Below are 17,092 nucleotides of genomic sequence, written 5' to 3'. Positions count from 1 at the left end.
AGCAGTGAATAAGTTTTCCAACCACATCATACCCTCTTCAGCATTTGTTTTCAAAACTGTAACTCTTTATAGGAGTTGAAAGCTTGCTCTTTCTCCTGAAGAGCAACTGCTGGTTTCGAATTTCTGACCTTGTAGGTACCAGCCCAACTCATAACCATTACGCTAGTTGGGCTCTTTTAAGCCAATTACTGACCCACAGCACAATATGTTCTTAAGAGGCCGGCACTCCAAATCTCTGGATTCAATGCATTTAAATTATGGAACTGGTGAAGGATACTGCTAATATCAGAGACTATGAAAAGAACAAACACATTTTTCTTGAACAAAACTACATCCACAGTGTTCCTTAGAAGCAAGGATGGTGAGACGTTATCTCTGGTACTTTCAGGGGAGACCAATCTCTGGCCAAGCACATCATGCTCGGTAAAGTAGAGGGACAAAGAAAAAGAGGAAGACCCTTGACAAATGGATTGACCCAGTGGCTGCGACAATGGACTCAAGCATAAGGACAAGTGTGAGGATGGTGCAGGCGCTTCCTTCTGTTACACACACAAGGTCACTCGGGATCTGAGCCAACTCAAGGCATTCTAACCACATCAACAGGAGTGAGGTAACATTGTGGTCTAATGTGAAGAAAATGAGATGTCAGGAAAAGGGAATAAATATACTATAATATTGAGGCATGCAATAGTCCGGCATTTACAAGAATCTGTCAAAAGATTTAATATTACTGAATCACAAAATGAAAGCAAAATGAAAATGTGGAGAGAGTGTAAGGAGATTGTGGAGAGAGTGTAAGGAGACAGTGACAAATCTGTACAAAGTTTGCCTACGTACACAAAGACACAAGTCTATCAGCAGAGAAATGGATGAGATATTGTGCAGAATTGAAATGAATAAATTACTCCTGTATGTGACCACATGGATTAATCTTAGAAACAAAATGTAGAGTTAAAGTTAAAGAAACACCACAAGTATATCAATACTTGTCCGCAAGAAACGATCACTGAAGATATGGGTTTTATAGGAAAATGGCATAAAGAACTCAGATGGTGCCTGGCTAACAGAAATAATACCATCTGGGGTCTTAAAAGCTCATCTTAAAACAAGTAGCCATCTAAGTGAGGGGCAGCTAAGTCCATAAAGAAGGAGCACACCAGCCCATGTGATTCAAGGACTATAGATAATAAAATTCAATATTAGAGCAGAGATTACACTAGAATATAACTTCTGATCACCTGGCTAGCAGTGGACCCTGGATGACAGTGAAAACCCCAAATCCATCTGTAGGCACTGTTCATGGAGTAAGCCTCTGCTGATTCAATTCAGAATATGATGTGAATTGCCTTGCTGTCAGACACAGTGCCTTGGAAAGTGGATTAATTCAGATGTAGGTAGGTTAAAAATTCGCACACTATCATTGGCTTTTCCTTTCCTTCCGTTTCATATTTGTTCTAGTTTTATCTTTTATTTTCTCTTGGATTGAAGTTTTTCTGTATTTTATTGTCATTGATGTTTTTTGTACGATTTTCTTTATATGAAATCCAGGGTGGGTAAATCTATAGAGACAGTTACATCCCTTTGGATCATAGCTAAGGAATATCACAAACTATGGATAACCTTTAGAAAATGGGGATTCTAAAACACTTTATTGTGTTCCTGAGGAACTTGTACATGGAGCATGGGGGCAGTTGTGCTAACAGAAGGAGGGAATACTGTGGCGTTTAAAATCAGGAAAGGTGTACATCAGAGTAGCATCTTCTCACCATACTTATTCAATCTGTGTGCTGTGCAAATCAGCAGAGAAGCTGGCTTATATGAAGAAGAATTGGCATCAGGTTGGATAGAAGGCTTATTAACAAGCTGCAATATGCAGATGACACAACTGTGCTTGCTGAAGTCGAGGAGGCTCGAAGAACTTGCTGATGAAGATCAAGGGTTGCAGCCTTCAATGTGGATTGCATCTCAGTGTAAAGAAGACCCAAATCCTCACAACAAGACCAATCATGGTAAGTGAAGAAAAGCCTGAAGTTGTCAAGGATTTCGTCTTCCTTGGAGCCACAATAAATATTCATGGAAGCAGAAGTCAAGAGATCAAAAGACGTGTTGCATTAGATAAGTATACTGCACAAGACCTCTTCAGAGTACTGAAATGTAAAGATGTTACTTTGAGGACTAAGGTGAGCCTGACCCAAGCCATGGTATTTTCAATAGCCTAATGTGCAGTAAAAGTTGGACGTTGAATAAGGAAGACCGAAGAAGAGTCGATGTATTTGAATTGTGGTGCAGGAGAAGAAAATTGAAAATACCATGGACTGCTGAAAGGACAAAGAGATTTGTCATGGAACAAGTACAGCCAGAACGCTCCTTAGAGGAAAAGATGACAGAATGCTCCTTAGAGGCTTCATCTTACAGATTTTGGACACATCTAGAGACACCATTCTCTGGAGAAGGACATCATGTTTGGTAACGTGGAGGGGCAGAGGAAAAGAGAAGGCCCACTAGGAGATGAATCAACTCAGTGACTACCACAATGGGCTCAGGGACAGGAGCAACTGTGAGGATGGTACAGGAACTGGCAATGCTTCATTCTGTTTTGCCTATGGTTGCTATGGGTCAGAAACGCCTCGTTGCCACCTAACGACAAGAACAGGTCTATGACACAGCAGACTGGGAGGTAATGGAGAGCTAATTATAAAAGGTACAAGAATGAAGGAAATGTTCAAAAATTATTTTACTGATGATTTCACAACTCTTTTAAGTCATTGAATTATATGGTACATGAATTATAGGTCAATAAAACTTTTAAACTAGAGCAAGGGACACACATCAGAATATTAATTTCTTTCAGGAAAAAGTTAAGGGACAAGATGACGAAATTTCAATTATGAGTAGTATTCTATTTCTTCGATGGGGCACTGAATTCACAGAATGCTTTATTATATTTAAATGGCTCGACTGCAGTCACTTATGGCTTCATGAATGACGAGAAGTTATTCACCGACGCCTCTGAGCATTTCTACTTCACATAGAGGAAGCCATGTTTTAGCGAGATATTGAAGGTGGAATCCGTAAGTTTTCAGCTCGCTCTCTCGCTCCTGGCAAACCGTTTTGGGATTCACTTCTCCAGAGGAAGAGGCCTCATTGTGTGAAGTCCACGTGCTTTTTACCTCCCGCGATTTTTTGCCCTTTGCCCTTGGTGATCAACTCTTTGGGAGGAGGAGTCACAGCCCGGTGGGGGCCTGGGGTCGGGGGAGGTGAGGAGGCGGGCTGTAGGGCTAACGCTTTCTTATTGGTGGACACGAGGAGAGAAGAGAAGGAGGCTTGGGCTGAAGCGAGGGAAAGAGGGGCTAAGGGGGCGGGCCCACGGGGCGGGGCTACAGGAGCTTCGCGGAAGGCGGCGCAAGTGCAATTGTCCGCTCCTCGTCGAGATGGCGGCGGTGCCCAAGCGCATCTCCCCGCCGAAGGCTGATTCGGTCCCTTCGGAAGCTCCCCTCACCGCCGCCGCCGCCGCCGCCGCTGCCGCCGCCTCGTGCTCCGCCTCGCCTACGCAGGCGGCGGCGGGGGCGGCAGCGGCAATTGAGACAGTGCCTGCCTCCTCTGCCACCTCCACTCTTGCCTCGTCGCCTGAGGGTGGCTGTGGCTGCCTCTCCGGCGGCTCCGCCATGGCGGCGGCGGGGTCGGGGGGCAGTAGTTTTAAAGTAAACCCCCGCCCTAGCCAGAGACAAGGTGAGTTCCCGCCCCGGGGGCCAGGAGCGGCCGCGTCTTCGTCGCTCCCCGGCTTCAGCCCGTCAGACTCCAGGCTGGGCGCGGTTCGCCACCGGCCCACACCCCACCTGCTGTGGCGCAGTACCGGCCCCGCCCCGCCCCGCCGCTTAACCCCTGAAAGTGCCGGATGGAGTGAAGCCGACTGGGGCTGCCCTACTTGTCCCCCCCGCAAAGGATGGGGACCCCCAGGAAAAGCAACTGCAGGTACTCACAAGGCAGGAGTTTAAATGGAAAGCGAAAAAAAAAATCCACATAATTTCTCTCTCAGCCAGGACGCCTACCTATGCTCTGTAGCCAGTTGAAGTGTGATTTGGGGAAACCGGCGGTGGGAAAGGGAAGGGGGACTGAAGGGCAACACTCCTGAGCTTCAAGCGACAGGCGAAACAGAAAAGGCTAAGGAAAATTCCCCACTCTGCAGTGTGGAAACTTGTAGTAGGATATTTCAGGAGAGTGGGCTTAAGGCTAGCGTCTGCATGAGCTTCCAAGTTGGAGCTGGTGTATTTGAGAATCCGAGGGTCATGTGGAGGAGGTTCTATGTGGGGAACCTGCAGAGATAGAGTGTGGGAGAAGCTCAGATGGGAGGTTTCCTTGTGGAGAGTTTTCCTTGGTTCCTTAAGGGAGGACCTGGTAAAGCAGTGTTTCCAGGTCCACCTTTCAGATGGTTTGGTTTTTAGGAAGCGCTGTTGAACCTGCAACACGCAGTACTCAAAACATAAGCTGGTTATTGGCGAGCAAGTGATATTTATTTCACACAAAGTACTTTTGAACGACCCACTAATAATAGCAAACGTTAAAATATGCCATTGAAATGTGTTTTAAAGCCGTTTTGGAAATGCTTCTTAAATGATGAAGACCGGTTCACTGCAGGGGCATTTTGCCATCGTTCATTTATTCGCAGTTTTCCATGATTATTTCGTTGTTCTGCCTTCTGTTCTGTCTTGCCTCCAAAGGGAAAGATCGTGCACAACAAAGTCGAATGCAATTTTTTCGTACACATCCAATTACAGTTACGTCATAAAAATAATATTCAGGTCACATTCTTAAAAGTTACATCCTGAGTACAGTCTGACCAAATGCCTTTCACTTCAGAAGAATGACAAAGCAGTAAAAACCAAATCAAACAAAAATAAAAACAAACAACCAAGCCCTTTTAATATTGGTAATAGGTGCATTACATAAATGCCGCTTCATAAAAATGGACATTATAAATACACTATCATATGATATTTTCTTTACTCATGCTCATAGGGACGACGGCTTTTGAAAAGACAGTTAACCTCTTCAGTCAGCTTGGATTTGTACCGTTAGTTCTTGGATAGAAACATGAAATCTGGAATTTTTGCTTGTACACTGAACTTCCTGCTTATTGCCACCATATAGAGCAGAACAGTGTTAAGATTGTAATCCAATTTGGGCCTCATAGTCAGTTCACAATAGGATTTAAATGCAATATCTCATGAAAACAAAAGTGACTTGCCTGGCTCTACAAGTGGTTTCTGTAAATATTAAAGGTTTTAAGAGATTACTCTGTAAAGTAGCAGAAATACCTTATCTCTTATTTTACTATTTATCTATTCTATTGTTAAGGACACTGGTAGTGGAATGGCATACTAAGTGAAAGGTTGGCAATTTAAACCCAATAGCTACTGCACGGGAGAAAGCCCAGGCAGTCTGCTTTTGTAAAGATTCACAGCCTCAGAAACCCTGCAGAGCAATTCTCTTCTGCCCCTTATGGTCTCTCTGAGTAGGACTTGATTTAGTGCCAATGGGTTTGGGTTTGGAGTTTTACTGTTGGTTGGTAGTAACATAAAGAGAAATTTTGATTTTTGAATGTTACTTTGCTGTGCATCTGTATTATATAATTAATTTTTGTTGTTGGTGAGACTATGCATCACTTTAACTTAACAGTTTCTACATAGAACACTCAGTGGTATTGATTGTATGCTTCAAGTTGGGCAATCCCTCCTTTTCTGAGTGTAAAGGCATTGCCTCCTAAGATTCCTAGCTAATCTTTTCGCTCAGATCCCACTTAGATCTTAAAAGAGCACAGTAGTCAAAGCAGGCAATTTTTACTGAATTACTGAATTTTACTGAATTACCGGCAAATTTCATTGAATTACTGTTTGGTTTTAAGAAGATTTCAGGGGATATTTCTGGTTTAAATAGTTTGCCTTACATCCGAGTGAGAAGATTTCTCTAAAAGGTCCCAAAGGGAAATTGTCAAGATTCCTATTATTACAAGTCCACCCATGATAGAAAAAATTGGTTTGAAAAGGTATTTGCTGATCCGTTTTCAACAATAGCTAGCACTTCAGAGGATCTCACCTGTTTGGGGGTTAGTAATGAGCAAGTGTCTGTGGAAATTAGAAATTTCCCAGCAAGGAAGAAAAGAAGTTTTCAAGAATTAGAAATTCAAAATTGATCAATAAGCTTGCAAAGTGTAAGCCAAAAGAAGTGTCAAGTGAACAGATAGACATAAAGACAAATGCACTCCGAATTCATGGTAAAGAGGAACAAGAGGTTTTGTAGAAAACGTCATATTTCAATAGCTGTTGTTTTTAAAAAAGTTTGATAGATCAAAAATTAATTTTGAGCCATAAATTATCTTCCAGTGTAATTGTAGTAGACAAAAAATAAATAAAAGCAAAGACAAAAACAAAAATAAGCAAAAAAAATCCTCTTGATTCTTTACCTCTTCCTTTTTAGAATAAGAAATTATTACATAAGTTCTGTTTGGGCACTGAAGGACATTTCTGTCATTTTATTTATTCATTAACCATTTGTGTAGCAACTGTCTAATGCATTCCTCTCTTACCGTATTATTAAGTCAAATTTCAAGTCATATGATAATAAGTCTGTAAGAAAACCTACGAAATAGCTGCCCCTTCGTTTACTCAAGATACATCTATTTGGTACCTGTATGTGTATAAGCCAGGCACTGTGCTCAGTGCTCAGAATATACACACAGATTGGAAAAAGTTTTATTAAAAATATCAGTAGTAGGGCTTGATCTAAAAATTATTAAATAAATAATATTTAATTTATTTATAAAGTATTTATTCTTATTAATATAAATCATTTATGTCTCTATTTATAAATAAATAAGGACAATGCAGTTTTAAATATAACCAGTCAAATTCCATAATGATCAAGCATACTTCATTGTTTATTATAAATCTCTTCCAGTGCTGTCTTAGGTATTGCACTGAAAACACATAAAACTCGTATCATGAATAAAATATTGTTATCTAGGAAGAATAATTTGGAAACAGATTTTGATTTTCATGCATTTGGCAAGTAAAAGATGGATGCAAAGAGATTAATGGGTACTTTTTCATTTCAAATCCTTTTTTAAGATATCAGTATGTGAAAATAATGGCTTTACTTGTAAAGATCAAGCATGCCTTTTACACGTGTTCATCACAGTAAGGATATGAACTGTGATTCTCTCCTATAACTAGACTTGCTTATTCACTCAGAATTACTAACCTATTGGGAGGCATGGCATTTATCTGGTGGCATTCTGAGTCAAAATAGCTGTCATTGAGCTCAAATAAATGAATGAATTTACAAATAGTCTTAATTCAATTTGTAACTTCAAAGCATGGCTCCTGAACTAGCTAGCCACAACAGGAGTATGATTTTGAGGGTCAAAGACTTAATTTGAATACACATAAAGTAAATGTTAAATATTTAACTTGCATTTCCTATTAATTCAATTGTATTTTGTGATTACTGATATGCCATGGGACACCATAATGTTTTTTTCTTCCTTGTATTATTAGTGTAAAATAGATAAAACTTGCAAACCTCACAGGACAGGTATTAATTTCATAACTTGAAAAATTGAAGATGTTAGTAAATGTTCTAGCTATGAGTGTTCATAATGTGAGCATTTACAGATATGAATTTTTAGTGAAATTCTGGGTCGCTGGGCGACTTCCTAAATGTTTAGGGGGGAGAAGTCCGATACTTTGGCAAATTACCAGAGTCTCATATAACATACTGCTTGCCTTTGCAAGACATACTCCGCCACCCACTACCACCAAATTTCCTTTTAATAAAATAATGTTTGCAGGATATTATCTGTTACGTATAATCATGGAGAACCTAGCATAGCATGTGCTCTTTGTGCAATTAGGGTGATTTAGAACTCGGATTTCATAATATCTGACTTTAAAGATGTAACTAAGACGGAAATTTATGTTTATTGTATTACAGTTAACCCTTCTGAGGTTTGCTCAATTCTTGTCCCTCTTTTGAAATAGGGTACACAAAGAATTCCTTGAAATGTTTGCTTTTTTCTCATCAAGGTCAGTTAAATAGGAAATTATCACCAGCAAAACATTAAACACTGCAAACAGCTAATTCTTGCCATATACATCTTTTGAGTTATCCTGAAGAGAAAATTTTGGGTTGTTTTGTACTGTAATTATTTAACAAATGCAAGTTTGATTAATTTTAGCAAATAAAGCCAGTTATATCTAAACTACAGCCACCTAGTTTGAATAAAGAAGCTTATACACTTTACCAAATCTGGTAACCAAAGAACTTTTCATCTATTTGAATACAGAAATGGCCTCTTTTCCACACCTGGAAAATGTTATAGTTTGTTTCCTTTACTCAGATTGACAAATTCTGACTCATGTAGACCCTATATAGAACAGAGTCAAATTGCCTTCCAAGACTGTAACTCCTTTCAGGAGTAGAAGGCCTCATCTTTTTCCCTTGGAGCAGTTGGTGGTTTCAAAATGCCGACCTTATAGTTAGCAACCCAACACACAACCCATCACACCACCAAGGCTCTCAGTCTATAAACTAGGGTGGACTGAATTATAGGTGCAGCTTCATTATTATTCTCTGATTTAATTCATAAATGTTACTCGTTTGTTATTAAAATCTATCTTATCCTAAATTTAATAGTGTTAACAGTAATATTAGGAGAAAGTTTCTTATAGGATCATTTGCATTTTATACTTCATTGAATTTTTAGATGCAGAAAATTGATTGGATTTTACTTTAGCACACTAGCTGTTTGAAGTAAGCTTAACAAAGCAAAGGTTGCTGGAAAGAGTGTCCGTATACTTCTTCACCTCTTTACATCACATAGCATGGAAAATAGATACTCTGCTATAAGCTGAGTTCATTATTTGTAATATAAAAGGTTGTAGCAAAGCCCATGTCATGAAATCTGAGTTATTAGTCCTCATATTTGTATTTCGTATTTGTAAATGAGATCATCCCTCTTCTATTACTATCATCTCTCCCTAGGTTACTAGAATTTTCCTGCTGCAAATCCACTTGAATCTAGAGTAATCTTTTCAATTTTAGCTTCCCATATCTGTTTCTTTCCTATAATTACTCTGGACTTCAGTTTCCTTATTTGTGAAATGATTCTAGACTAGAGCAGTTGTTACAAACTGGAGTCAAATCTGCCTCCCGAGGGACATGTGGCAATGTCTGCAGATAGTTTGGGTTCTCACAACTGAGGAATGCTACAGAAATCTCATGGGCAGAGTTCAGGGATGCTGAGAAAGAACTTACACTGCATAAAATTCACAACTAAAAATTTCTTTGCCCAATATGATAATAGGGCCAAAGGTGAGCAAATGTGGACTCGCTAATCAAACTTTGTCTGAAATAAAGTGGTTGTATATGATCTCAAGCAATCCAAAGCTTCTGGGTTGGTAAACAACCCATAATTGAGTACTGATTTAAATAGATTCAACATTTTAAAAGTTTTGTTTAATATTCCTTAAATCTTGGGAGTGATCTTATATAATTTCTAATTTTGAGGGAAAACTGGTCAGAGCAGTTAAAACTCTTCTCAAGGCTATATAAGTATATGTCAAGATGGAATTTGAATCTGTTTGGCCAAATCTAACATAGTATATCTAGTATTTCCATACTATATCTAGTATTTTAGGCCATAGTTTTGTTGCTTCCATCTTTACTCTGAAGAACTTTATTGTCCGACTAACTTCAGGGAAATAACAGATATTTAGGTGCTCTGGTAGCATAGTGGGTTCTGTGTTGGGCTAATAACCACAAGGTCAGCAGTTTGAAACCACCAGCCCCTCCACGGGGACAAAGCTGAGACTTTCTAATTCAATAAAGAATTACAGCGTTGGAAGCCCACAGGGGCAGTTTTAATAGGGACCCTGTGAGTTTGAATCAACTTGATGGCTGTGAGCTTGAGTGGTTTGAGTTGAAGAGATTTTAATGTTATGTCTAATTTGATAACAGTTGAAAAACTTGAGAAAGTACAGTTTATGGTGACCACAGCTTTGTTATGCAATTTTAATCTCTTTTACCCTAACAAAAGGAACCCTGGGTGGCACTGTTGGGTATGCATTGGACTGTTAACTGCCAATTTGGTAGTTCAAACCCACCAGGTGCTTCTTGGAAGAAAGATGAGGCTGTCTGCTCCCGTCAAGATGTCCAGCCTTTGAAACCCTATATAAGTCCCTGTGAGTTGGATTCAACTCATGGCAGTGGGTTGATTTTGGTATATCCTAAGTAGTCTTGGTGGTGAGTGTAGTGGCTAACCCCTGTACTGCTACCCAAAGGTTGGCAACTCGAACTCACCAACTGCTCTATAAGAGAGAGATGACAAAGTCTGCTTCTGTAAAGAAGACAGACTTGGCAATTCAATAGGGCAGTTCTTCCCTGTTCTCTAGAGTCAATGTGAGTTAGAATTCACTCCACAGTAATGAGTATATATTAGTCCATGTTTCAGAGCATACTAGGATCTCACTAGCAAGTTTCAATAAATTGAGCTTTGATTCCTAGTATAAAACCTTGCTCCCCTATTCATATGGGCTTCCCAAGCTTCTAGGTAGTAGCACTGCAAATTTCGAATACACTAGAGAATGAAAACAATTGAGAAGTGCTATTGTAGAAATATTAAACGATATGCCTAAGGTTATGTTGCCATGTACAAAGAAGTTAATTTTCAGCATATGAAATATACAATCATACTTCACAGTCTTTGAGATTTTATCATTTGATAGGCTAATATGAAAACTATTTGTATTTGTTAACTCCACTTATCCTAATTCTTCTTATTGAATTTCATCAAAAGATACAGGTCCATATCTTATAGGTTGAGCATGTTATTATGTGTGTTGCTATAGAGGAAGAAAATGAGCTACTTAACACCTAAATTATAATCAATATTATATTCTAATTCTACCCCAAAATATTTTGACACTACCTAGACTAAGTATGAGGGGTATCCTCGGAACATGTTTTTTTTTTAAAGCTATGTGTTTATTTTTTTACAAAACAACCTTATCACCTTCAATGTACTCTCCATTATACTTAATTTATTCGTCAAATCTGTGATTCCATTCTTGGAAACATTTTTCAAACTTATCTATTTGGATGGCTGACAACACCTCCCTTGTTATTTTTCTTCGCCGTTTCTAGTCATCAGATCGTTGCCTTTTATGCCCCTCTCCATTTGTGGGAACAAAAAGAAATCACACAGAGTGAGGTCAGGTGCATGTTTTTTTTTTACCAAAAAGTGGTGCATTGAGATGGCCGCATGAGCTGCTGCATTGTTGTGGTGGCAAAATCAGTCTCCCGTCTGCCACAAATTATCCCCCTTTTTTGTCACACACTGTTATGCAATGTTTTCAGAACCTCTAAATAGAAAGCTTGATTAACAGTCAGACCTGGTAGAACGAGCTCCAAACGCACTACAAGTCGACGTTTTTGTCCATTTGGGAAGTTGACAGACTACCAGAATGAGGATTGTCATCAGTCCATATTTAACTTTTTCTGAAAGGAGAAAACCACCCATTCCCTTGAGTTTTCCCCATAACACTGTTTCAACATCACGACAATCTCTGCTGCATTTTTCTCGAGCAGGAAACAAAATTTCACAACTGCATGCTGTTCTCTTAAATCAGCCATCATAAAAAGGACCTTCCCAGGCGACACCACAGCGTGCACTAACTCAGCATGAGTTTCTGGATGCTTCCCTAGTGGAAAAATGCATATTATGAAACTTCTGCCCAGCGGAGCTATTTTCCGTTGTTTTTTTTTGGGGGGGGGAGTACCCCTTCATATGAATTGTACTTGACAGTAGAAATGCTATGTGTGCCTTTCTAAAGAAATATTTGGAAGAAAGGCAGCATTAGGGTTAGGACACACACCAGGTATTGCAGATAATGAAGACTGAGGAAGGGAAGAAATACTGGAAGCCTTTGATCTCTAGACTCTTAAATATAAATCCAAATCCACTACCATCAACTCAATTCTGACTCATACTGACCCTATATAAGGCAGAATATAATTTCCCTTTAGGGCATTGAAGACTGTAAATAAGTAGAGAAGGGTTTTCTCCTTTGGGGAGGCTACTGGGTTTGAACCACCAATCTCGTGATTAGTAAAAACAATGCTTACCGCACAGCACCACCAGGGCTCCCTCTTTTAGGAATTTAAAGCCTGAAATTAATTCTATAGCTGCTTAAAATTAACTTCTCTATATGTCTTATGATAGACATCTTATTCTGAAGTAGCAAAGATAATTCTGGTTGATCATTTATTGAGCTACTAACCACAAGGTCCATGGTTGGAACCCACCCTCTGCTCCACAGGAGTCTGATTCCACTGTATTCTGTAAAGATTTAGAGTCATAAACTCTAAGGGGCAGTTCTACTCTGTCCTGTAGGGTTGCTATGAGTCAATATCGATTCAATGGCAGTGAGTGGTTGTTTGGTTCAGATAGTTAGGTCCTTCAGTAAGGACCTCACCAAAATTTGCTGCTTTATATTTCTATTTAAAGTATAAAATTTTCAATTAATGATCAGCAACACTCACAATTCAAGTACAAAAGGCACATTGGAAATAAAAAGATCAATGGTTCAACATGTTTTAAGTAATACAGCTAATGGATAGGTTGCGATAGCAATGTAGTCTTTCTCATTCTGGTAACTTTTAATAATTCTTACTATTTGTGAAATTAAAAGTGTATATAAAGTTAAGTTTGAAAATAAACCAATAAAATATATTTGTTTCATATTCTAATAAGTTAAAGAAGAGAAGATACATAAATGAAAGGATAAAGAATAAATGGAAAGAGGAAAATAATAATTCCCCAGTGTCTTCAGCTATGCTTCAGTTCTCATTCCTACCAGAATCACTTCCTAAATTCCAATTTTTGCTACAATATTCCTTTTAGTTCATGGCATGTAAGGATTGCCAAGTAAACATTAGTTATTCTTTTTTCTGTCTTCCTCACAGTCAATATCATCTACTCACCTGATCTGACCCTTAACTTAGCATCATATGATTTAACACCCACCACATAAGGCATGTCTTCCCTTTAGGTCTTCACCTTGAGTTGTTTTTAAATGCCAGGCTAAAAGTCATCTAATAGCACCAGTTTTCTCTTTCACTTTTAAATTTAGCTATTATTAGGAGTGCTGGTCGTGTATTGGTGAACAGAAAGTCAGTAGTTCAAAACCACCAACCGCTCCTCAGGAGAAAGACTAGGCATTCTATTCCTATAAAGAGTTAGCATCTCAGAAACCCCTTGGGCGCAGTTCTACCCTAACCTTCTAGGGTTGGCATGATTAAGAATTTACTTGATGGCAGTGAGTGAGTTTATTGTTGTTAAGTGCCCATCAAGTCAATTTTAACACCACATGACAAAGCATAACTGCCCCAGAGGGTTTTCTAGTCTGCAGTCTTTACTGAAGGAGATTGCCAAGTCTGTCTCCTGTAGAGCCTCTGGTTGGGATTCAAGCAACAACTTTTCTGTCAGCAGTGGAGTGCTTGACCATTTCTGCCTCCAGGGATCCTTTTCAGCTTTGGCGATAGGAAACTTGTTCTGGGGCCTCAAAAACCATATCTCAAATGTGTGGCACTGAGGTGGAGCCAAAAAGAAATGTTTATGTGAACTCTCTTACAAATCAGACATACAGTGTTGTTAGATTTCCACTCACCATGACAGTAGAACTGCTCAATAGGGTTTTCTACATTGTCATTTTTAGGAGAGCAGAATAAGAGGCACTTTCTGTGGTGTTCCAGAGTAAGTTTGAGCCACCAAGCTTTCATCTTTAACTTTTGTACCACCAGGACTCCTTAAATACCTATCAAAATCTGATGTCTTAAGCTATTTCTGACCTGAAATAAGGTAATGTGATGGGGAATTAAATGGAAGAGCTACATATTATATAACAGTATATACTAGAATTACCATTAACTAGTGATTTTTGGAAATATGCCATTTAAAGAACAACAACAAAATGAAACAAAAGCAGATCAAGACCTTGTTGATAAAATTAATCAAAAGCAAGAAATCTGAATGCTATTCCCTCTCTGAAATTTAGATGATATAATTTGCTATCCTTAAATCACAGATCTTGCTCTGTGCTGCTTCCATGTGGGCTTAGTTGATGTCTCATTTAGATGGCTGCTTGTTTGAAAACAAGCCCTTAAGACCCCAGACATGTTTTCAGATACCCAGTCAGTCACCACCTAATTTCCTCACCACTCTTTACTGTGCCACCCATATCTTCCATGTTTCTTTATGAGGGCTAGTTCACAGAATGGAAATGTTGTAAGAACCAAATCCGTTGTGAGCACCAAATCCATCCCCAAATATGTTTTTTTTTAATCTGTCTCCGATTCACCTTAGAGACATCCTTGTTATTTTATGGTAGAAAATCTTATCTGTCATATCCCTGGAGCATTGGTTATCCCATCGTATTACTTTTAAAACACTGTTGAGAAGGGGAGATTGAATAAGTGTAGATTAACTATATATCGCAATACTTGGATGCTATCCACACAAACTATGGGAGCTGGTGTTCAGGCAAAACATACAATAATATTCACTGACAATTTCAGAAACAGGTCTGCCATAAGAATATATATCTTAATAGAGAGAATAAGGCATTGAGGTAGTAAGTATATGCCTATCCTCCTACAGAGAGTGCAATACTCTTGGTCTAGTTGTCTTCTGCTTCTTCATATACCATGTAGTTTCTGTCTTAATCCCTCAGGTTACAGGTGTGTTTGAGGTAGAGACTAGTTACCCTAGTGGGGGTTCCACAGTCTGTTAAGGCTTTTGAAGCGTGTTGAGCACCCTAAAGATCCATGGTTCAATGTTCCATGGCTCACAGCCTCCATCCACAGTATGTGCACAGAAACTCCGACCAGCGTGGTTGATTAGGAGCATAGAACCAGACATGTTCGCACCTCAGGAACCTTAAGAGTATTGTCTTCTCCAAGACCATGTTCTCTTTCCCCTCTCCTGACTTGATTTTGCCATCAGTATTCCTCACCACTTTGGTAGCAATGTCTACCAGTCCTGGGGAACCTCGTCATGGCCTTTGCATTGCAGCCACTAAGCAGTCATCGTCCCCTCTCCCTTTTGCAAAAATCTGATCCCATATGATGTGAGGACATGCTCCACCAAAGTGGCCGTCAGGATACATACATAGAGAGCATACTACATGGTTAGTGGGCTCCCGTCAGGCTCTCTACTGGGATGCCTGATCAACGTCTCCAGTAGATTGGATGGCCTGAAAGCCTGAGCCTGCTCCCAGCCTGGTGTTCAACCGTACAGCAGTGGATTCATACAGTATTTATCCTTTTATGATTGACTAACTTCAATCAGCATAATGATTTCCAGATCCCTCCAAGTCATGAGGTATTTCATCGCTGGTTTTTGTGTTTTTGTTTTGGGGGAGTGGGTGATGTGTACTATTCCATATTGTGTTTATACCAAAGGCTTTTAAAAAAATCTCTTCTTATATTGATGGGAATGTGGGAGTTTCCAACTTCTTGCTATTGTAATCTGCTGCAATGAGCATGGAAGAGTGTACATCTATCATGTTTTGTTGTCTGTCTTTTCAAAAAATCATTTTATAGGGGGCTCTTAGAGCTATTATCACAGTCCATACATCCATCCATTGTGTCAAGCACATGTGTACATTTGTTGCCAGCATCATTCTCAAAACATTTGCTTTCTACTTGAGCCCTTCCTATCAGCTCCTCCCCCTCCTCCACCACCCTCACATCCTCATGAACCCTTGATAATTTATATATTTTTTTCATATTTTAAACTGACCGCTGTCTCCCTTCGCCCACCTTTCTGCTGTTTGTCCACCTGGGAGTGGATTATATGTTGATTATTGTGATTGGTTCCCTGTTTCCCCCCCACACCTTGCCCTTACTGTCCTTGTTTCGCTAATTTCATTATTGGTCCTGAGGTGTTTATCTGTTCTGGATTCCCTGTGTTTCGAGTTCTTATCTGTACCAGTGTACATGCTCTGGTCTAGCCAGATTTGTAAAGTAGAATTAGGATCATGATAGATGGGGGAGAGGGAGGAAGAATTAAAGAACTGGAGGAAAGTTGTATGTTTCATTGGGCTATACTGCACCCTGACTGGCTTGTCTCTTCCTTGTGACCCTTCTTTGAGGGTACGTTCAACTATCTACAGATACGCTGTAGGTTTCCACTCTGTGCTCCCCCCCCCCATTCATATTGATATGATTTTTTGTTTTGGTTCTTTGATGCCTGATGCCTGATCTTATCGACGTCACATGATCACACAGGCGGGGGTGCTTCTTCCATGTGACTTTTGTTGCTTCTCAGCTAGATGGCCACTTGTTTATCTTCAAGCCTTTAAGACCCCAGACGTTATATCTTTTGATAGCTGGGCACCATCGGCTTCCTTGACAACATTTGCATATTCACCGTTTTGTCTTTGTTGGGAAGGTGAGCATCACAGAATGCTGGATTATTAGAACAATATGTTTATGCATTGAGGGAGTACATGCATAGGAGCCCACTATCCATCTGCTGCCTTATTACTGAACATATAATTGCATGTACATAGAGCTATTTCCCCTCTCATTGTATATAAATATATTTACATGTGTACATGCCTGTATTTAGACCTCTATAAATGTCCGTTGCCTCCTAGTTTTTTCTTCTATTTCCTTTTACTTTCGTCTTGCCCCACTATTGTGCTCAGCCTTCATTGGGGTTTCAGTAATTCTTCTCGGCTACATTGCCATTGATCAAGCCCCCCAGGCATCCTACGCCCTCCTAAACATCGATTTTGCATCACTTGTTCCTTTGTTCCTGGGTTTGGTGGCAGCCCTTTTCCTCCCAGAACAATCAGTACTATTGTTTTCTGCTCCAGATTGTTCATCCCACCTGTCTTATCTAGATAGACATGCACAAACAATAATAAGCACAAAAACAAAACAATAAAAATAACCAAAAACAAAACATTAAAAATAACCAAAAACAAAAAAGAAAAATCCATAAATAGTTCCAGGTCTGTTTGTTGACCTT

At 39.5% G+C, this 17,092-nt stretch overlaps 1 protein-coding gene across 1 annotated transcript in view; it reads left to right on the top strand.

The window, feature by feature from the left end:
- Positions 1–3,431: 3,431 nt before the first annotated feature.
- The window catches only part of ZMAT1 (zinc finger matrin-type 1), a 47,285-nt gene continuing 33,624 nt past the window's right edge, over positions 3,432–17,092 (top strand). Inside the window, 1 exon segment of the mRNA XM_075538851.1 lies at positions 3,432–3,729. Within this exon segment, the coding sequence (XP_075394966.1) occupies positions 3,432–3,729 (298 nt within the window).

Source organism: Tenrec ecaudatus, chromosome X, assembly GCF_050624435.1.
Source record: "Tenrec ecaudatus isolate mTenEca1 chromosome X, mTenEca1.hap1, whole genome shotgun sequence".
NCBI classification, from domain to species: domain Eukaryota; kingdom Metazoa; phylum Chordata; class Mammalia; order Afrosoricida; family Tenrecidae; genus Tenrec; species Tenrec ecaudatus.
Note: the sequence above shows the minus strand (reverse complement) of the source record. Positions and strands in the feature narration are given on the sequence as shown.